The sequence below is a fragment of the Salmo trutta genome, chromosome 21 (assembly GCF_901001165.1).
Source record: "Salmo trutta chromosome 21, fSalTru1.1, whole genome shotgun sequence".
Lineage (NCBI taxonomy): Eukaryota > Metazoa > Chordata > Actinopteri > Salmoniformes > Salmonidae > Salmo > Salmo trutta.
In genome coordinates, this window is record NC_042977.1 from 3643493 (window position 1) to 3667128 (window position 23636).

The following is a 23636-nucleotide window of genomic DNA, read 5'->3' on the forward strand; positions in this document are numbered from 1 at the left end:
TGGAAGCCTTAGAAAATGTCACGTTACAGCAGAGATGCTGTATTTTTGATAGAGATGCCCTAGAAGGACAACAAATTGTCAGACAGGGCACTTCCTGCATGGAATCTTCTCAGGTTTTGGCCTGCCATATGAGTTCTGTTATACTCACAGACACCATTCAAACAGTTTTAGAAACGTTAGAGTGTTTTCTATCCAAATCTACTAATTATATGCATATTCGTTTCTGGGTAAGAGTAGTAACCAGTTTAAATCGGGTACGTTTTTTTATCTGGCTGTGAAAATACTGCCCCCTAGCCCCAACAGGTTAACAAGGACAACACACAGGTTTTTCCATCATTGTATGATTTGTTTTGTGTGTGCAAATGAACTCAAGCTTACAGACAATGTCAAATGTGATATAGCGACGCACCTGAGTGAATTGGACGCGCAATTACGCAGGTACTTCCCCGAAACGTATTACACACAACTGGATTCGTTATCCCTTTCATGCCCTGCCTCCAGTCCACTTACTGATATCTGAACAAGAGAGGCTCATTGAAATTGCAACAAGCAGTTCTGTGAAAATGTTATTTAATCAGAAGCCACTGCCAGATTTCTGGATTGGGCTGCGCTCAGAGTATCCTGCTTTGGCAAATCGTGCTGTTAAGACGCTGATGATCTTTGCAACCACGTACCTATGTGAGAGTGGATCCTCGGCCCTCACTAGCATGACCTAAATACAGGCACAAACTGTGTGAAATGATTTAATAAGACAACTCTGCAATGTCGGGTTGTATTGGAGAGAGTCTATGTGCATCCTTTCAAGCACACCCTTCTCATTAATTTTTGATGAACAAATAAGGTTTCATATGTAGGATGGCTAAATAAAGAGCAGCAACATTTATTATTTGTGCCCTGGTCCTAAGAGCTCTTTGTCACTTCCCACGAGCCGGGTTGTGACAAACTCACACTCGTTCTTATGTTTGTGTGGTAGGCTTACAATGATGACAAAACAACATTTTGAGAGTGCGCTGACCCTGGTGCTAGAGGGGGTACGCAGCTGGAGGTTGAATGTTTGAAGGGGACCAATCAATTGAATTTACCACAGGTGGACTCCAATCAAGTTGTAGAAACATCTCAAGGATGATCAATGGAAACAGGATGCACCTGAGCTCAATTTCAAGTGTCATAATAAAGGGTCTGAATAATATGTAAAATTGTTTTTTAAATTTCTTTATACATTTGCAAACATTACTAAACCTGTTTTCGCTTTGTCATTCTAGGGTATTGTGTGTGGGGGAAGATTTTTTTTTTTTATTGTTGTATTTAATCCATTTTAGAGTAAGGCTGTAATGTAACAAAATGTCAAGGGGTCTGAATACTTTCCAAAGGCACTGTAATCTTTGTCCTGGAAATGGCCTCTGTGTGGTTTATTCCCTTCAATAGAGGTCTGGATTAGTTAGACCAATCCCAGTCAACAAGCAAACCATTAGGCAGCAGCAGTTGAAATGGTTTCAGTTAGAGGTCGAACGATTATGATTTTTCACCGCCGATACCGATTTATTGGAGGACCAAAAAAAGGCGATACCGATTAATCGGCCTATTTTATTTGTAATAATGACAATTACAACTACTGAATTAACACTTTTAACTTAATATAATACATCAATACTATCAATTTAGCCTCAAATAAATAATGAAACATGGTTTAAATAATGCAAAAACAAAGTGTTGGAGAAGAAAGTAAAAGTGCAATATGTGCCATGTAAAAAAGCTAACGTTTAAGTTCCTTGCTCAGAACATGAGAACATATGAAAGCTGGTGGTTCCTTTTAACATGAGTCTTCAATATTCCCAGGTAAGAAGTTTTAGGTTGTAGTTATTATAGGACTATTTCTCTCTATACGATTTGTATTTCATATACCTTTGACTATTAGATGTTCTTATAGGCACTTTAGTATTGCCAGTGTAGCTTCCGTCCATCTCCTCGCCCCTACCTGGGCTCGAACCAGGAACACATCGACAACAGCCACCCTCGAAGCAGCGTTACCCATGTAGAGCAAGGGGAACAACCACTCCCAAGTCTCAGAGCGAGTGACGTTTGAAACGCTATTGGCGTGCACCCCGCTAACTAGCTAGCCATTTCACATGGGTTACACCAGCCTAATGTTGGGAGTTGATAGGCTTGAAGTCATAAACAGCGCGAATGCTTGAAGCATTGCGAAGAGCTGCTGGCAAAACGCACGAAGGTGCTGTTTGAATGAATGCTTACGAGCCTGCTGTTGCCTACCACCGCTCAGTCAGACTGCTCTATCAAATCATAGACTTAATTATAATAAACACACAAATACAAGCCTTAGGTCATTAATATGGTCGAATCCGGAAACTATCATCTCGAAAACAAAACGTTTTTCCTTTCAGTGAAATACGGAACCGTTCCGTATTTTTTCTAACGGGTGACATCCCTAAGTCTAAATATTCCTGTTATGTCATAATTACGTACAATTCTGGCAAATTAGTTCGCAACGAGCCAGGCGGCCCAAAGTGTTGCATATACCCTGACTCTGCGTGCAATGAACGCAAGAGAAGTGACACAATTTCACCTGGTTAATATTGCCTGCTAACCTGGATTTCCTTTAGCTAAATATGCAGGTTTAAAAATATCTACTTCTGTGTATTGATTTTAAGAAAGGCATTGATGTTTATGGTTGGGTACAGTCGTGCAACGATTGTGCTTTTTTCGCAAATGCGCTTTTTGTTAAATCATCCCCCGTTTGGCGAAGTCGGCTGTCTTTGTTAGGAAGAAATAGTCTTCACATTTCGCAACGAGCCAGGCGGCCCAAACTGCTGCATATACCCTGACTCTGTTGCAAGAGAAGTGACACATTTTCCCTAGTTAAAAGAAATTCATGTTAGCAGGCAATATTAACTAAATAGGCAGGTTTAAAAATCTATACTTGTGTATTGATTTTAAGAAAGGCATTGATGTTTATGGTTGGAGCAACGTTTACCTAAGCGATTATATGCAACGTAGGACAGGCTAGATAAACTAGTAATATCATCAACCATGTGTAGTTAACTAGTGATTGATTGATTGTTTTTTTATAAGATAAGTTTAATGCTAGCTAGCAACTTACCTTGGCTTCTTACTGCATTCGCGTAACGGGCAGGCTCCTCGTGGAGTGCAATGTAAAGCAGGTGGTTAGAGCGTTAGACTAGTTAACCGTAAGGTTGCAAGATTGAATCCCCGAACTGACAAGGTAAAAATCTGTCGTTCTGCCCCTGAACAAGGCAGTTAACCCACCGTTCCTAGGCCGTCATTGAAAATAAGAATGTGTTCTTAACTGACTTGCCTAGTTAAATAAAGGTAAACCAATTTTTTTTTTTAAATTATTTTTATAATAATAATAATTTGTCCAAATCGGCTTCCAAAAATACAGATTTCCGATTATGAAAACTTGAAATCGGCCCTAATTAATCGGCCATTCCGATTAATCGGTCGACCTCTAGCTCAGACCATTCAAAAGAGCCCCCGACGCGAACCTAACTGAGACCATTCCCCTTTTTGGACAATGTGAATGCAAAGCTCCCCAGGTTCGCTTGTCATTATTGCCGCACCACGCACTAGACTACTGCAACACCGTTTCCCCTGCCATAAACCCCCACATTAGTGCCACAAAAGCGAGAAGATGCATGGGAAAAAATGTATGCTGTTTTTGGATCTTGATTAGCGATGTTTTTAGTTTTTGCAATATGTGATCTATAGGCTAAGAGAGCTTCACAGGCTGTATATTGACTGTGGGGTTCAAGTAGTGTGAGGACAATATATTTAGTGAAAATCACACCATAGGGTACAAAATCTATTCTAGCTCTTAAAGGGGCAGTAGCCTACCTTAGGTGTAGATTTGTTTTTAATTACAGCATTATTTATTGGGCATTTATTCTGTTACCAATCAAATGTACATGTTAATAGTATCTTCTGATTAACGTTTTGTATCATATTTTAACTAAATTAAATCTATTAGCTTCCAAAATGTAAATAGTTATCTAGCTGTCCGATTACACATTTTGAATAGCTTGTCCTGCACTTTGTAAAAACCCAGTGCGCATGTTGGGAAAAGATCTTGGTTCCTTTCTAAACATAGCATTGTGAATGCGAAGAGGACTCAGTCCACAAAATAGGCGAGGTGAACTGGCAAAACGGTTGAATCCTCATTCAAAGGCAAGGGCAGTGTGAATACAAAGATAACTGAGTTATTTAGCTTATTTTTACCTGAGTTATTTTTAAAGAGTACTGAGATCAGTTATTTTAAAGAGCACTATATGTGAAAACACCCTAAGACATTATTCTGGTGAGCACTACTTTATTTAGTCTTCTGGGGCAACAAGTTATGACAAAAGAGAAGCTGCATCTATCCAACTATACTTGACAAACAAATGGCCTACCAAATGTTGGAAATTATATGCAGAAACTTGGCTAAATTAGGGGTGAAAGTAGACAGGCTATACTGTCCAGTATGGAGTATCAGCAAAATAAATAATGGAATTATGCTGGATGGAACTACGGTAGCCTACCTTTTTTGAAGGGATTTGTTTGACAATCAGATGAAAACATCACACAACACCCATGATATGCAAAACTGAGCCTGCCGAGAATGACAATAACAACAGTAAACAGGATAAGATGTTTCCATGCCACGGTATCCCGTCTAATATAAGCATATCCCAGGTATCTTATCCGGGTTTCTCATAACCGGGACACAAGCTTTTTGGGGTTATTGTAAACAGGATATGTTTATATAAGTCAACTCAAACAGAATACTCCGAATAATAACGGGATATTGGCGCGAATGTAAATGTGGTCAGGAGTGTTCAACTCTTAACCTACGAGATCCAGAGCCTGCTGGTTTTCTGTGCTACCTGATGAATTAATTGCACACACCTGGTGTCCCAGGTCTTAATCAGTCCCTGATTAGAGGGGGGGAAACTGAAGGAAAAAAAAGGAAGCAGTGGAACTGGCTTTGAGGTCCAGAGTTTATTTTATTATTATAATATATTTTTTAATGGAGTCTGTAATTAACTAGGCCAGTCAGTTATGAACAAATTCTTATTTACAATGACGGCCTACCGGGGAACACTGGGTTAACTGCCTTGTTCAGGGGCAGAACAACAGATTTTTACCTTGTCATCTCCGGGATTGGATTCAGCAACATTTCGGTTACTGGCCCAATGCTCTAACCACTTTGCTGCCCCAACGGTCTGAGGGGTATAGTGTATAGAAGGACACAATGAATTGCTTTTGAGGAGGACTGGGTTGACTTGTGAGGATGACCATAGAATTTATTTTCATCATGAGCAAAAGCTATTGGTTTTCTACTATTCTACTAAAGCTATTGGTTTCTATTAGTTGTCAACCAATGTAATTTGCCAGGTCATTGTTTCCAAATTCGCTGTATAAAATAGATTTACTGGAGTGGTATAGCCTAGCGGAGTGGACACACAACACATCCAACTACTGGGTTTTCAATCCTATACATTTTATTTAGATTGTTCAGGTTCACCATAAGAAATAGTTTTGCTTTAAGCAGTCCTTTTTGTATTTGTCATTTTTAGGGTCATTTCTTAAAGGACAGCAATCATCTTTGTGAACTGCGTATTGTCGCATTGGTCGGGGAGCTACATACGTTTCCAAACGGTCTAAACCGTTTGCTTTGGAGATGGTGTGTAAAGTACAAAGCTGCATTATATTAATTGGCTAAGTAAATGCCATGCTAATTTCTAAAGATAAATATTAAAAGTATTAGCTTAACTTTTTTTAATCAGTGGGCGATAGGGATTTCAAATAAAAAGTCGGGACAAAAAGCATCAATTGCCCCCACCCCTAATCTGATAGTGGGGTGGTAAATGCTGTTTGCTCTATGGCTCAGCTCAGGTGCCAACACACACATTGATACTCACTCATTGAGTTAACACACACACTAAGATTTATTGTGTGGGCTTTTGAATACAAAGTCTCAATAGTCTTCTGTATCATATCCTTTTCACACTGCTAAGCCGAACTGAACACGGCCAAATCAAGCTGTTTTGAGATAGCCGGCAAGCCTGGTTATGCATCCTCCATAGTTTCTCTATTAACCCTGCTGAAAAGGAAATAAACTCAGCAAAAAAAGGAACTTCCCTTTTTCAGGGCCCTGTCTTTGAAATATAATTAGTATAAATCCAAATATCTTCACTGAAAAGAATTTAAACACTGTTTCCCATGCTTGTTCAATGAACTGTAAACAATTAATGAACATGCACCTGTGGAACGGTCATTAAGACACTAACAGTTTACAGACTGTAGGAAATTAAGGTCACAGTTATGAAAACAGGACACTAAAGAGGACTTTCTACTGACTCTGGGGGAAAAACACCAAAAGAAAGATACCCAGGGTCCCTGCTCATCTGTGGGAACGGGCCTTAGGCATGCTGCAAGGAAGCATGAGGACTGCAGATGTGGCCAGGGCAATAAATTGAAATGTCCGTACTGTGAGACGCCTAAGACGGCACTACAGGGAGACAGGACGGACAGCTGATCATCTTCACAGTGGCAGACAACGTGTAACAACACCTGCACAGGATCGTAACATCCGAACATCACACCTGCGGGACAGGTACAGGATGGCAACAACAACTGCCTGAGTTACACCAGGAACGCACAATCCCTCCATCAGTGCTCAGACTGTCTGCAATAGGCTGAGAGAGGCTGGCCTGAGGGCTTGTAGGCCTGTTGTAAGGCAGGTCCTCACCAGACATCACCGGCAACAACGTCGCCTATGGGCACAAACCCACCGTCGCTGTACTTGACAGGACTGGCAAAAAGTGCTCTTCACTAACAAGTCGCGGTTTTGTCTCACTGGGGGTGATGGTCAGATTCACGTTGATCGTCGAAGGAATGAGCGTTACACCGAGGCCTGTACTCTGGAGCGGGATCGATTTTGGAGGTGGAGGGTCCGTCATGGTCTGGGGCGGTGTGTCACAGCATCATCGGAGTGAGCTTGTTGTCATTGCAGGCAATCTCAACGCTGTGCCTTACAGGGAAGACATCCTCCTCCCTCATGTGGCACTCTTCCTGCAGGCTCATCCTGACATGACCCTCCAGCATGACAGTGCCACCAGCCATACTGCTCGTTCTGTGCGTGATTTCCTGCAAGACAGGAATGTCAGTGTTCTGCCATGGCCAGCGAAGAGCGCGGATCTCAATCTCATTGAGCACGTCTGGGAGCTGTTGGATTGGAGGGTGAGGGCTAGGGCCATTCCCCCAGAAATGTCCGGGAACTTGCAGGTGCCTTGGTGGAAGAGTGGGGTAACATCTCACAGCAAGAACTGGCAAATCTGGTGCAGTTCATGAGGAGGAGATGCACTGCAGTACTTATTGCAGCTGGTGACTACACCAGATACTGACTGTTACTTTTGACTTTGACCCCCCCCCTTTGTTCAGGGACACATTGTTCCATTTCTGTTAGTCACATGTCTGTGGAACCTGTTGTTGAATCTTATGTTCATACAAATATTTACACATGTTAAGTTTGCTGAAAATAAACACAGTTGACAGTGAGAGGACGTTTTCTTTTTTTGCTGAGTTTATTTGAGCCTGCATAATTTGGGTCTGCACGACAGTGCGAACATGGTATCGGTCATAGCTACCGAAACGGCTTGCATTTGCAAGACTATTTGAGCAATCAACTGACCTGTGACCATGTTGTTCCATTTGATTCACTTTTCCATGTAGAGGGAATGGCAATGAGGAGGTGGGCAGCAGCTGCCTTGGCAGTGCTGGGTCTTGCTATGTGTTGGCCCTGCTCTACTGGGGACACTGGTCCAGAGTGCACTCGTGTCAACGGGGAGACTGATAAAAGTGGCAGTGAGTTTCTGTCCACTATCGACACCCAGATGGCAGAACAGACCCAGCGGCAGCACCTGGAAGCTCTCTTCGACAGGTACATCCTTCAAGTGGAGCTCCAGTCTCCTTTTCACCTCATTTAACACCTGACTCAACTTAAGGCACATCTCAATAGGTAGTCCTGGTAAGTCATGACATCAAATACAATTTTTATTTGTCACATGTTTAGTCTACAGCGGTTGTTTACGAACAGTGAAATGCTTACTTACTGACCCTTCCCAACAATGCAGAGAGAGAAAATAATAATGAAAGTAATAAATACACAATCAGTAACGATTACTTGACTATATACACAGTGTACCTGCAGAGTTGCTGTGCAGTGGTACGAAGTAATTGAGGTAGATATGTACATATAACTAGTAATAAAGTGACTAGGCAACAAGATACACTACTGTTTATAATCTATGTGATGAGTCAAAAAAGTTAGTGCAAAACGGGTCAATGCAGGTAGTCCGGGTAGCTATTTGGATAACTATTTAACTTACTATTTAGCAGTCTTATCAAATCAAATTTATTTATATATCCCTTCGTATATCAGCTGAAATCTCAAAGTGCTGTACAGAAACCCAGCCTAAAACCCCAAACAGCAAGCAATGCATGTGAAAGAAGCACGGTGGCTAGGAAAAACTCCCTAGGAAAAACTCCCTACAAAGGCCAAAAACCTAGGAAGAAACCTAGAGAGGAACCAGGCTATGAGGGGTGGCCAGTCCTCTTCTGGCTGTGCCGGGTGGATATTATAACAGAACATGGTCAAGATGTTAAAATGTTCATAAATGACCAGCACGGTCAAATAATAATAATCATAGTAGTTGTCGAGGGTGCAACAAGCACGTCCGGTGAACAGGTCAGGGTTCCGTAGCCGCAGGCAGAACAGTGGGAACTGGAGCAGCAGCATGGCCAGGTGGACTGGGGACAGCAAGGAGTCATCATGCCAGGTAGTCCCGAGGCATGGTCCTAGGGCTCAGGTCCTCCGAGAGAGAGAAAGAAAGAAAGAGAGAATTAGAGAGAGCATATTTAAATTCACACAGGACACCGGATAAGACAAGAGAATACTCCAGATGTAACAGACTGACCCTAGCCCCCCGACACATAAACTACTGCAGCATAAATACTGGAGGCTGAGACAGGAGGGATCAGAAGACACTGTGGCCCCATCCGATGATACCCCCGGACAGGGCCAAACAGGCAGGATATAACCCCACCCACTTTGCCAAAGCACAGCCCCCACACCACTATGGCTTGTGGGTAGAAGCTGTTAAGGATCCTGTTAGTTCCACACTTGGTGCATCGGTACCGCTTGCCGTGCGGTAGCAGAGAGAACAGTCTGTGACTTGGGTGGCTGGAGTAAATTTTTAGAGCCTTCCTCTGACACTGCCTGGTATAGAGGTCCTGGATGGCAGGGAGCCCAACCCCAGTGATGTACTGGGCTGTACACACTACCTTCTGTAGCGCCTTGAGGTTGGATGCGAAGCAGTTGCCATACCAAGAGGTGATGCAGCCAGTCAAGATGCTCTCAATGGTGCAGCTGTAGAATTATTTAGAGGATTTGAGGGCCCATGCCAAAACTTGTCAGTGTCCTGAAGGGGAAGAGGCACGGTCGTGCCCTCTTCACGACTGTGTTTGTGTGTGGACTATGATAGATCCTTAGTGATGTGGATACAGAGGAACATGAAGCTCTTGACCCGTCGTGCTCGACCCTCCGTTTCCTGTAGTCCACAATCAGCTCCTTTGTCTTGCTGACGTTGCGGTAGAGGTTGTCGTCCTGGTACTACGCTGACAGGTCTCTGACGACCTCGCTAAACGCGGTCTCATCGTCTTCGGTGTCCAGGCCTACCACCGTCGGGTCATCAGCAAACTTAATGACGGTGTTGGAGTCGTGCCTGGCGACGCAATCGTGGGTGAACAAGGGAGTACAGGAGGGGACAAGGCACCCAACCCACCAACCATGTTGAGGGGTCAGCGTGGCAGATGTGTTGTTGCCTACCTTCACTGCCTTGGAGGTCGCCTGTCAGGAAGTCCAGGATCCAGTTGCAAAGGGAGGTGTTCAGTCTAGAGGTCTTCCAAAATGGGGCTTTCCCACCCGACCCCGGTATGCACAATTATATATAATTATGACTCGTTCCGAATGTGCCCGAGGACAACTATACCCGTTCTGTATAGACCTGGTCGGATCCAGACCCGTTCCAATCCAAGTTAGCTAGACATGGCACAAGTGGGGGGGGTTGGGCCTTTCCTCTACTGTTCCTTTAGGCAAGGGGGAGGTCGACGAGATCACGGATTTCCATCAGATCGATTCCTTGAATGCCGTACTCCTTGAAGTTTGCAGTTGTAAAAAAAACCTTTTTTCTGGTCTATATGCACACCTTGAGTGTATTCAGTAGCGTATAATATAGCTTTTTTTTTATTCACGTTCTGAATGTGTGAACCTGTGTACAAAGGTGATGAGAATCAGCTGCATAACACCTAAATCTACATTATTTGAAATTGTACAGGTACGGGGAGAATGGCACCATTTCGCTGGCAGGCCTGAAGCGGCTGTTGGAAAACGTGGGACTCGACCGAATACGAAAGGTCATGGTGCAACACCATGAACAACCCGAGGACGACGGAGCGGAGGGGCATCGGCAAGGACACCACAACCACCACCGTAACCACCAACACGAGGACGACCACAATGGCACACACCGTCAGAAGCACTCCCACCGCCCCCCCATTGAGCCCAAAAAGGTTCCCGAGACCCCCAAGGTGCCCAAAGTAGATGACCCTGTCCTGGGGAAGAAAGTGGAGAATTCAGATGCCCACCATAACCTCTATGTGAAGAAAACCACCGCAGCGCTGGAGATTAGCACCACCACTGAGACAGTGCGCAGTCGGCGGGAAGCCCCCACTGCTAGTCTGACCGCTGTCATACTGGTCAGCAACTCTCTGGGGGCTGAGAACCAAACGCAGCCACCCATGGTCAGGCAGGAGGGCTCAGATGACCACGATAATGACCATAATGATCACGAACACAGTCATGATGACCACAGCCATGGTCAGGACAGCCTCCACAACCAGAGCCAAGATCACATACAGGAGAAAGCAGAGGTATGATTTGGGCAGCAATATTGCATTCGGGGTGTTTGATATTCAAACCACACAAATATTCTCATACTCATAATTCCAATTGCACATACCACTCCAACATTTGTCATTCTATATGACAAATGTTTTTCCCATATTTAGGTGTCTGATGTGCTTGAACTCAATTCTGTCTCCCAGTTATTTCATTGTCCCATATTCAGAACTTTTTTTTCTAATTTGGTTCTCTCTCATATCTTTGTCAAAACAAATCTTCAAGCGGTCATACTGTGTGCTTGCTTCATATTTATTTGGTCTATTTGGTCACATGCAATTTTTTTGTGTCATTTGTATCGTCGTTGTATATTTTAGTGTTTGAATGCCTCCAGTATCCTGTCGTCCCATGGGATGGCCAAAGGGGCCCTGTCTCTCAGTGACTTCAGCTACCTCTGTCCTGCCCTTCTCAACCAGATCGATGCCAAGTCCTGCATACTGCACGGCAACCAACCACCCCAGCATGTCAACAAAGGTATGATTATGGCTCTTTCGCAATTGTCTGAAAAAATCGGACCTCTCCTCACCTCTTCTCTTCTTTGAACTGATCTTAAAGAACTGACCGGGACCCGGTTTCCCAAAAGCATCTTCAGGCTAAGTTCATGGTTAGAATCTTCACAGGAGCATCGTTAAATATCCAAGCTGTTTACCATAACCATCGTTATTAATGTTGCACTTAACCGCTCGTAATCTAACGCCTGGCTCAGACCGCTCGTAATCTAACGCCTGGCTCAGACCGCTCGTAGTCTAACGCCTGGCTCAGACCGCTCGTAGTCTAACGCCTGGCTCAGACCGCTCGTAGTCTAACGCCTGGCTCAGACCGCTCGTAGAAAAGTTAAGTGCGTCTTCAGATGCTTTTTTTTTTTTTTTTCCCGCCTCACTTAAGACATAGAAGAGCTCCGCTAAACAAAATCAAATAGTTGATCCGTCTCTGTGACCGCCGATAACTTTTGTTCTGAAGTTAAACTACAAATATGAAGTTGACAATGTCTTTGCAATTGATACAGATAAGTGATGTATAAAAAGATGCTTCAAATGGAAACCGAGAGGACTGCATTAACATATAAACAATAGGCCATAGGTGTTTTTCAATAGAGTTCTATTTTGCTACTGTCTGTAATTTGTTTCAATATATTTCATGATGTGTAGCCTAACGTGCGCAATGATGTGCCAAATCTGTGATTTAAAAAAAAATAAAAAATTGTGAATTTTTATTGGGTAAGCATTAGAATAAGCCGCCTCAATATTTGCAGCCGTAGGTGGTAATATCTCTGTTGGAGCTGATCCGTCGTCAGTATTGGGAAATAATTATATTCTTAAGGAAATATTTGAATGGAGAAAGCTGATATGAGAGCAGTGCTCCCTTTCGATCCCATCAGTATCGACACACAACGCACTTAGTGACCGTTCTCTCTGTGTGATGTTTTGGGGAAATGCATGTTACATCTTCATCTGTTGTAGGAAAGCTGCATTGTTAAAACACTTGGAAGCCTAAGTTCCATCGCTATTGGGGAAACCGGGTCCAGGTCAAAGCCAGCCTTACTATGCGCTGTGTTGATTTCACCTGTCGGGACTTTTCCAATCAGTGCTGTTGAAGGGGAGGAGACGAGCAGAGGATGGATTTCAAAACAATATCGACAGAGCCTGTATCTCCTCTTAGAGAAAGTGTAGTCATCTTACACTGTCTAGCCAGAAAGTCATTAAAAAAATGGGATACACTTGCTAATCTAGTCGGAGTCTCTGGTAGGTGCTTTGGAATATATAATATGATACCTGTGCTCGCATAATGCAATAATTGTTTGAAGTGCCAATGATTCAGTCAACCAATCTTTGTCAGAACAAAAGGGAAACTGTGTGAGCTAGCAGTGTGCAGGAATCTCTTCTTTTGAGCCTCTTTTTTTTTTTTTTTTTTACTTTTTTTTTTACAGTATCCTCGGTTTATTCAACTTGCAGACAACAATGAAATGTAATGTAATTATAGCTGCTTTGATTGAATTTCATGGCAAGTCAGTTGGACACTCAAGTACCAATCAAGTGGCCGAGGTCTCTTGACTTTGACCTTGAGTTTCACATGTGTTTTGGTACATTTAGATAAATATGAACTGCAAGATTGATAATAGTGCATACTGTAATCCGCACATGCTCCATTTTCTGGTCTGAAGAGTATGGTTCATCATACGACTCTTCTTTTGGCTTGCTTTAAAGGCGCAATCTGTTACTTTTATATCCAGTCAAAGTGCTTCTTCTGAACTTGTTAGTGAAGTCAGATTGTGCCTAGACAATAATGACATTTTGAAGAAGATGTCACTCACTACAGCATAGTGTTAAGAAAATTATTAAAACTATTAAGCATATTCATTTTAGCAATGCCTTATATGCATTAATCACATGTTTATTTTGTATCCCTTCCAGTTCACAAGCATAATAATCCCCATCACCATGGTCATCACAACCATGATCACACTCACGAGGACCATCAAATGAATGAAAACAAGAAAGTAGGCTCAATTCTAGCAGGTAAGAACCACCGTATTATTTTGCGGCAGGTTAATTTTCAGTGTTATGTCCTCCTTTGTATTCTGCCTCTCCAATTCTGCGGTAGATAAGATGAATCTATTAGTTATCATGAAATGTTTTTCACTGTGCTAATTTCATTCCATTACACCAGTTTGTCTATTATACTTTGGGGGACATTTTGCTTGAGCAATTAGCAGTGAGCTAAAATGTCACTGTTTCACTTGCATCAATGAATCTTTTAATCAAAAACGGCTCTGTGCATGTGTGTGTGCGTGTGTGTGTGACCTAGCGTGGGCCGGCGGCTTTGTCTCCATCACCATCATCAGCCTGCTGTCCTTGGCTGGCGTGGTGCTCATCCCGTTGATGAACCGCGTCTTCTTCAAGTTCCTGCTCAGCTTCCTGGTGGCGCTGGCTGTGGGCACGCTGAGCGGCGACGCCTTCCTGCACCTCATACCTCACGTGAGTCACACTAGATGACTGCTTTGGAGCACTACATATTAGGGCAGAACACAGAATGGGATACACTTGCTACTCTAGTCGGAGTCTCTGGTAGGTGCGGAGAGACTGTTGTTTCTGAAAGCTAAACATGACGCTTGGTCAATGTGACTGGCCAGTTAATCACGCTGAGCTGGACTTAAGTCAACATTGCCATGAATTACGAAAAAAAAGTCACAATGATTGGTTACATTAGTTTTAGCTTGCCTTCCCTTTAGGACCAATTTGATTGGTCTGTACAAAAACTGCCCGCCTGGTGCTCTGGCGAGTTAAAACAAATGCAGCTATTGCTTCCTCTACTTCAGTCACACTCACTCCTAAATTCCCATGTCCTCCTCTACCCCACCAGTCTCAGGGGGGCCACCACCACCATCAGCACTCTGTGAACAAGACATCAGGGCACGGTCTCCACGGGGAGGAGGAAGAGGACCATAACCTGGATGGGGTGTGGAAGGGGTTGACGGCCCTGGGCGGAGTCTACTTCATGTTCCTCATCGAGCACTTCCTCACACTGGGCAAAATGTACAAGGACAAACAGAAGGTCAGCTTTCTTCGAGGATTGGCTTCTATTGTGTCCAATGTAGTTTTAGTCTTCATGTTATATATTTGCTGAAATGTTTATTCATTTTTGATAATTCAGTATGGAAACATGGGTGTGAATTCATTTGTAATGCAAAAATGAAAGATAAAAAAATGATATTGTATAGTTACAGGGTATTTCCCCTATATTCATTTAGCAGCGGTGTCTCACTGCTGAGACTGACTGACTGAGACTGAGCGAGAGACACTGACTCTGACTGACTGAGACTGAGCGAGAGACACTGACTGAGACTGACTGACTGGGACTGAGCGAGAGACACTGACTGACTGAGACTGACTGACTGGGACTGAGCGAGGGACACTGACTGAGACTGACTGACTGAGACTGAGCGAGGGACACTGACTGAGACTGACTGACTGAGACTGAGCAAGAGACACTGACTGTGACTGACTGACTGAGACTGAGCGAGGGACACTGACTGAGACTGAGCGAGAGACAGTCTCAGTCAGTGTCTCTCGCTCAGTCTCAGTCAGTGTCTCTCGCTCAGTCTCAGTCAGTGTCTCTCGCTCAGTCCCAGTCAGTCTCAGTCAGTCAGTGTCTCTCGCTCAGTCTCAGTCAGTCAGTCTCAGTCAGTGTCTCTCGCTCAGTCCCAGTCAGTCAGTCTCAGTCAGTGTCTCTCGCTCAGTCTGTGTCTCTCGCTCACAGACTGAGCGAGAGACACTGACTGACTGAGACTGAGCGAGAGACACTGACTGAGACTGACTGACTGAGACTGAGCGAGAGACACTGACTGAGACTGAGCGAGAGACACTGAGAGAGACTGACTGACTGACTGAGAGAGACTGACTGACTGCTGGAGAGACTGACTGACTGCTGGAGAGACTGACTGACAGAGAGACTGCTTGACTGACTGAGGGAGAGACTTTGACTGACTGAGGAAGACTGAGAGAGACAGAGCGACTGACTGACTGACTGACTGCTTGAGAGACTGACTGAGGGAGACGGAGAGACTGACTGCCTGAGAGACTGAATCTGACTGACTGTTTGAGAGACTGAATGACTGCTTGAGACTGCTTGACTGACTGAGGGAGACGGAGAGACTGACTTACTGCTTGAGAGACTGACTGACTGAGGGAGATGGAGATACTGACTGAATTAGAGACTGACAGACTGAGGGAGACTGCTTGATTGACTGAATGACTTCTTGAGAGACTGAATGACTTCTTGAGAGACTGAATGACTTCTTGAGAGACTGAATGACTTCTTGAGAGACTGAATGACTTCTTGAGAGACTGAATTACTTATTGAGAGACTGCTTGAGAGACTGAATGACTTATTGAGAGACTGCTTGAGAGACTGCTTGAGAGACTGCTTGAGAGACTGAATGACTTCTTGAGAGACTGAATGACTTCTTGAGAGACTGCTTGACTGAGTGACTGACTGAGGGAGACTGAATGACTGGCTGACTGCTTGATAGACTGAGACGGAATAACTGCTTGATAGACTGAGACGGACTGACTGCTTGAGAGACTGACTGACAGAGAGACTTTGACTGACAGACAGAGAGACAGAGAGCGAGCGACTGATTGAGAGAGATGGATGACTGACTGACAGAGACTGAGAGGCTGACTGACTGAGAGGCTGACTGACTGACAGAGATGCGTACAAGTTTTTTTATTTTTTTACTTAATCTTTTCTACATGGTAAAATAAGTGACGACATCAAAAGTATGAAATAACACGTATGGAATCATGTAGCTTGACTGCGAGCCGTGCCTAAATAGGGCTTTATTACAGACAGAAATAAGGGTTGGTGTGGTTACATGTCGTCTGTGGTTGTGTGGCCGGTTGGACAAATTCTCTAAAATGACATTGGTGGCAGTGTATGGTAGAGAAATTAATGTAACATTTTCTTGCAACAGCTCTGGTGGACATTCCTGCAGTCATTATGACAAATGCACGCTCCCTCGACTTGGACATCTGTGCCATTGTGTTTTAGGGCACATTTTATAGTGGCCTTTTATTGTCCACAGCACAAGGTGCACCTGTGTAATGATCCTTCAAATGAATCAGCTTCTTGATATGCCACACCTATCAGGTGGATGGATTATTTTGACAAAGGATAAAGTGCTCACTAACAGAGGTATGTGTGTGTGTGTGTGTTGCGTTTTTTTATATTTTGCATTTGGAAAGTATTCAGACCCCTTGACTTTTTCCAAAATCTTGTTACGTTAGTCTTATTCAATAATGGAATATATTTTTTCCCCCCTCAATCTACACACAATACCCCATAATTAAAAAGCAAAAATGTTTTTTTTTTTTTTTTTTTGCAAATTTATAAATAAAACAACTCACATTTACATAAATATTCAGACCCCTTTACTCAGTACTTTGTTGAAGCACCTTTGGCAGCGATTACAGCCTCGAGTCTTCTTGGGTATGACACTACAAGCTTGGCACACCTGTATTTGGGGAGTTTCTCCCATTTTCTTCTCTGCAGATTCTCTCAAGCTCTGTCAGGTTGGATGGGGAGCGTCACTGCACATCTGTTTTCAGGTCTCTCCAGAGATATTCGATCAGGTTCAAGTCCGGGCAACTCAAGGACATTCAGAGACTTGTCCCGAAGCCACTCCTGCGTTGTATTGGCGGTGTGCTTAGGGTCGTTGTTCTGTTGGAAGGTGAACCTTCACCCCAGTCTGAGGTCCTGAGCGCTCTGGAGCAGGTTTTCATCAAGGATCACTCTGTACTTTTGCTCTGTTCATCTTTCCCTCGATCCTGACTAGTCTCCCAGTCCCTGCCGATGAAAATCATCCCCAAAGCATGACCACCATGCTTCATTATAGGGATGGTGCCAGGTTTCCTTTAGAAGTGACGCTTGGTATTCAGGCCAAAGTGTTCAATCTTGTTTTTTTCAGACCAGAGTCTTGTTTCTCATGGTCTGAGAGTCCTTTAGGTGCCTTTTGGCAAACTCCAAGTGGGCTGTCATGTGCCTTTTACTGAGGTGTGGCTTCCGTCTGGCCACACTACCATAAAGGCCTTATTGGTGGAGTGCTGCAGAGATAGTTGTCCATCTGGAAGGTTCCCCCATCTCCAAAGAAGGAACTCTGGAGATCTGTCAGTGACCATCGGATTCTTGGTCACTGACCAAGGCCCTTCTCCCCCGATTGCTCAGTTTGCATGTGCGGCCAGCTCCAGGAAGAGTCTTGGTGGTTCCAAACTTCTTCCATTTTAAGAATGATGGAGGCTGTGTTCTTGGGGACCTGTGTTCTTGGGGACCTTCAATGCTGCAGAAATCTTTTGGTACCCTTCCCCAGATCTGTGCCTTGACAAAATCCTATCTCAGAGATCTATGGGCAATTCCTTTGACCTCATGGCTTGGTTTTTGCTTTTTATTTAATCCATTTTAGAATAAGGTTGTAACGTAAAAACAAATTGTGAAAAAAGTCAAGGTGTCTGAATGCTTTCTGAATATGTGTGTGTACAAAGCATTAGGAACACCTTCCTAATATTGAGTTGCACCCCCGCTTTAGCACTCAGGACAACTTCAATTCATCAGGCAATGGACTCTACAAGGTGTCGGAAGTGTTCCACAGGGATGCTGACCCATGTTGATTGCAATGCTTCCCACAGTTGTGTGAAGTTGGCTGGATGTCCTTTGGGTGGTGGACCATTCTTGATACTCACTGGAAACTGTTGAGCGTGACAAACCCAGCACCTATGCAGTACTTGACACAAACCGGTGCACCTGGCACATACTACCATACCCCGCTCAAGGGCACTTACATTTTTTGTCTTGCCCATTCACCCTCTGAATGGCACGCATACATTTTTACATTTGAGTCATTTAGCAGATGCTCTTGTCCAGAGCGACGTACAGTAGTGAATGCATACATTTCATACATTTTTTTTTTTTTTCTTCCCGTACTGGTCCCCCGTGGGAAACGAACCCACAACCCTGGCGTTGCAAACACCATGCTCTACCAACTGAGCCACACGGGACCACAATCCATGTCTCAGTTGTCTCAAGGCTTAAATTATTCTTTAACCGGTCTCCTCCCCTTCATCTACACTGATTGAAGTGGATTTAACAAGTGACATCAATAAGGGATCATAGCGTTCACCTGGATTCACCTGGTCAGTCTGTCATGGTAACACGTTTTAGGGATGACCCAGATGCAGACAGTGTCGAATTAACGACAGTTTATTAATAGAACAGGGGGCAGGCAAAATAACAGGTCAAGGGCATGCAGAGGTCAGTAATACTGATCAGAGTCTAAAAGGTACAGAACTGCAGGCAGTCTCTGGGTCAGGGCAGACATAGGTTATTAATCCAGTGTGATGTGACAAGGTACAGAATGGCAGCCTGGCTCAGGGTCAGGGCAGGCAGAATGGTCAAAACTGGAAACAGACAGGAGCCAGGGGAAAAACGCTGGTAGGCTTGACGAACAAAACGAACTGGCAACAGACACAGAGAACACAGGTATAAATACACTGGGGATAATGGGGAAGATGGGCGATACCTGGAGGGGGTGGAGACAAGCACACAGACAGGTGAAACAGATCAGGGTATGACACATGGAAAGAGAAATGTTCTTAATGCTTTGTATCCTCAGTGTATATGTGTAACCGAAGTGAAGTGGCTAGTTAGTTAGCGGTGGTGCGCGCTAATAGCATTTCAATCAGTGACGTCACTCGCTCTGAGACTTGAAGTAGGGTTTCCCCTTGCGTTGCAAGGGCCGCGGCTTTTGTGGCGCGATGGGTAACGATGCTTCGTGGGGTGTCAGTTGTTGATGTTTGCAAGGGTCCCTGGTTCGAGCCCAGGTTGGGGCGAAGAGAGGGACGGAACCTACACTGTTACATATGGCTCCCACTTTAAACAAACTACAATCTATAAAAGCTTTATATAGCATACATAGTCTTGATAAGAACACCATAGATGCTTTACAAATCATCTATAAGCTGATATCATATTCCTACTGCATAAGGAAGAGTCTTTCTATAACCTAGGGTACCAGTGAGGATTTCCTACACTGGACAACTTGTTACAGCTGTTGATAATCCATTGATAATAATCTGCCAATTTTTTTTGATAGAATATTGCACAAAACCCAACTCTATTCCTATGAATTATTCTGGATATAATGATTAACAAATGACATAGTCTAGTGGGCTTATTCACAACATGATCTGGTAATGAAATAACATAAATACATTTTTGTCACGACTTCTGCCGAAGTTGTTCCCTCTCCTTGTTCGGGCAGTGTTCGGCTGTCGACGTCACCGACCTTCTAGCCATCGCTGATCCATTTTTTTATTTTCCATTGGTTTTGTCTTGTCTTCCATCACACCTGGTTCCAATCCCATCAATTACATGTTGTGTATTTAACCCTCTGTTTCCCTTCATGTCCTTGTCGGTGATTGTTTATTGTAAGTGTATGTGTACGTCTGTACTGGTGTGCGTCGGGTTATGTTACCCATTTGATTTTTATGATTATGTTTTCCGGTGGGTTTTTGTAAATAAACTGCGCCGTTGGAAACAGTTATTTCTCTCCTGCGTCTGACTTCTCTGCCGCCAGTTAAACACCCGAAATATGGAGTCAGCAGGAAACGGTACCCCGTTCATAGGAGTGGAGGAGCGCGTCCAGGAGCATGCAGCAATACTACACCATCTTGGCACCACCATGGACCGCGTTGTCCAGACAATGGACCGCTGGGAGAGACAGGGAGTTCTTCCAGCACCTCCACCAGCACAACCGGGGTCTCCCCTGAGCGCCCCTTTCCCGCCTGAACCCAGTGGGATTCGTCTCTCCTTACCCCAGGAGTACGACGGGAGGGCTGCGAACTGCCAGGGGTTCCTGTTGCAATTAGACCTCTACCTGGCCTCCGTCCACCCGGCTCCATCGGGTCGTGAGAGGGTGTCTGCCCTCGTCTCGTGCCTCACTGGGAAAGCCCTGGAGTGGGCCAACCCCATGTGGAGAGAGGGAGATGCGGCGTTGGACCAGTTTGAGGAGTTCACCCAGTCTTCAACCACCCGCCCGAGGGTAGAGTGGTGGGTGAACGCCTCTACCATCTGAGGCAGGAGACGAGGAGCGTCCAGGAGTTCGCCCTGGAGTTTAGGACCCTGGCTGCCGGCGCGGGATGGAACAACAGGGCTCTGATCGACCATTACCGTTGCAGTCTGCGCGAGGACGTCTGTCGGGAGCTGGCCTGCAGAGACACCACCCTCACGTTCGACCAGCTGGTGGACCTGTCCATCCGGCTGGAAAACCTGCTGGCTGCTCGCGGACGTCCAGATCGGGGTCTGGTAGTTCCATCCTCCTGCAGGGAGACCGGTGCGCAGGGAGACCGGAGGGGGTTCCCTCTTGTGCACCATCTGTGGCCGCAGAGGTCACACTGCCGGTCGGTGCCGGGTTGGTTCCTCTGGGAATCGAGGCAGCAGGCAGGGCGCTCTGGTGTCACCCCAGGTGAGATGGCATCATTCTCACCCAGAGCCCTCTGTTGTACATATGTTTTTGTCTGTCACTTTTCCTGAGTTTTTTTCCCGCATTCCCAGCATAAGGCGCTCGTAGATTCAGGCGCGGCTTGGAATTTCATTGATAGAGCGTTAGCTCATAGTATAGGGACCCTCATTGTTCCCGTGGATGTGCCCTTCCTCGTTCACGCCTTAGATAGTCGACCATTAGGGTCAGGGTTAATTAGGGAGGTCACCACTCCTTTGGGCATGGTGACACAGGGGGGTCACACGGAGAGAATAAGTATTTTCCATATTGACTCTCCTGCATTTCCCGTGGTGTGGGCCTACCCTGGTTAGCTTGTCATAACCCCACTGTTTCTTGTGTGCATTCCCCCTGAATATTCCGATTTGGCTCTCGCTTTCTCCAAAAAGAAGGCGACTCAATTATCACCTCATCGACGGGGCGATTGTGTGATAGATCTCCTGGTAGACGCTGCAGTTCCCAGGAGTCACGTGTATCCCCTCTCACAGGCGGAGACGGAGGCTATGGAAACATATGTCTCTGAATCCCTGCGTCAGGGGTACATTTGGTCCTCCACTTCACCAGCCTCCTCGAGTTTCTTTTTTGTGAAGAAAAAGGAGGAAGGTCTGCGCCCGTGTATTGACTATCGGGGTCTGAATCAGATCACTGTTAGGTATAGTTACCCGCTACCGCTCATAGGGACAGCGATAGAGTCAATGCACAGGGCGCGCTTCTTCACCAAACTAGATCTCAGGAGCGCTTACAACCTGGTGCGTATCCAAGAGGGGGACGAGTGGAAGACGGCTTTTTGTACAACCTCGGGGCACTATGAGTACCTCGTCATGCCGTACGGGTTGATGAATGCGCCATCAGTCTTCCAATCCTTTGTAGACGAGATTTTCAGGGACCTGCACGGGCAGGGTGTGATGGTGTATATCAAAATGTCATCAATATACTCCGCTACACGCGCCGAGCATTTGTCCCTGGTGCGCAAAGTGCTTGGTCGCCTGTTGGAGCATGACCTGTACGTCAAGGCTGAGAAATGCCTGTTCTTCCAACAGTCCGTCTCCTTCCTAGGGTTCCGCATTTCCACCTCAGGGGTGGAGATGGCGAGTGACCGCATTGCAGCCGTGCGTAATTGGCCGACTCCCACCATGGTAAAGGAGGTGCAGCGGTTCTTAGGGTTTGCCAACCACTACCGGAGGTTTATCCGGGGTTTTGGTCAGGTAGCGGCTTCCATTACCTCACTGCTGAAGGGGGCCCGGTGCGCTTGCAGTGGACAGCTGAGGCAGACGGGGCTTTTAGTCACCTGAGGGCTCTGTTTACCTCGGCTCCCATGCTGGTCCATCCGGATCCCTCTTTGGCGTTCATAGTGGAGGTGGATGCGTCCGAGGCTGGAATAGGACCTGTGCTCTCTCAGCACTCGGGTACGCCACCGAAGCTCCGCCCCTGTGCCGCCTTCTCTAAGAAGCTCAGCCCGGCGGAGCGAAACTATGATATGGGGGACCGTTAGCTGTCATCAAGGCCTTGAAGGCGTGGAGACATTGGCTTGAGGGGGCTAGACATCCTTTTCTCATCTGGACTGACCACCGCAATCTGGAGACTGAACCCTCGCCAGGCAAGGTGGGCCATGTTTTTCATCCATTTTGTGTTTACCCTTTCCTACAGACCAGGCTCCCAGTCCCTCCTGCAGCAAAGCACCCCCACAACATGATGCTGCCACCCCCGTGCTTCACGGTTGGGATGGTGTTCTTCGGCTTGCAAGCCTACCCCTTTTTCCTCCAAACATAACGATGGTAATTATGGCCAAACAGTTCTATTTTTGTTTCATCAGACCAGAGGACATTTTCTCCAAAAAGTACAATCTTTGTCCCCATGTGCAGTTGCAAACCGTATTCTGGCTTTTTTATGACGGTTTTGGAGCAGTGGCTTCTTTCTTGCTGAGTGGCCTTTCAGATTATGTTGATATAGGACTCGTTTTACTGTGGATATAGATACTTTTGTACCTGTTTCCTCCAGCATCTTCACAAGGTCCTTTGCTGTTGTTCTGGGATTGATTTGCACTTTTTCACACCAAAATACGGTCATATCTAGGAGACAGAACGCGTCTCCTTCCTGAGCGGTATGACGGCTGCGTGGTCCCATGGTGTTTATACTTGCGTACTATTGTTTGTACAGATGAACGTGGTACCTTCAGGCGTTTGGAAATTGCTCCCAAGGATGAACCAGACTTGTGGAGGTCTACAATAATATTTCTGAGGTCTTGGCTGATTCCTTTTGATTTTCCCATGATGTCAAGCAAAAAGGCACTAAGTTTGAATGTAGGCCACAGGTACACCTCCAATTGCCTCAAATGATGTCAATTAGCCTATCAGAAGCTTCCAAAGCCATGATGTTTTCTGGAATTTTTCCAAGCTGTTTAAAGGCACAGTCAACTAGGTGTATGTTAACTTCTGACCCACTGGAATTGTGATACAGTGAATTATAAATGAAAGAATCTGTTTGTAAACAACTGTTGGCAAAATTACTTGTGTTATGCACAAAGTAGATGTCCTAACTGACTTTCCAAAACTA

The 23636-nt window shown here is 45.1% G+C and overlaps 1 protein-coding gene across 2 annotated transcripts in view; it reads left to right on the forward strand.

Annotated features, from left to right (window-relative positions):
- The window catches only part of slc39a6 (solute carrier family 39 member 6), a 42335-nt gene that overhangs the window by 7310 nt on the left and 11389 nt on the right, over positions 1-23636 (forward strand). The window contains exons 2-7 of one of the 2 annotated variants that reach the window (XM_029703981.1): positions 7750-7957; positions 10413-11007; positions 11353-11509; positions 13447-13551; positions 13841-14010; positions 14396-14587. In XM_029703981.1, coding sequence (XP_029559841.1) covers positions 7755-7957; positions 10413-11007; positions 11353-11509; positions 13447-13551; positions 13841-14010; positions 14396-14587 — 1422 coding nt within the window. In that variant the 5' untranslated portion in view covers positions 7750-7754. The remainder of the gene's footprint in view (positions 1-7749; positions 7958-10412; positions 11008-11352; positions 11510-13446; positions 13552-13840; positions 14011-14395; positions 14588-23636) is intronic. The other variant, XM_029703982.1, reaches the window with a different exon arrangement.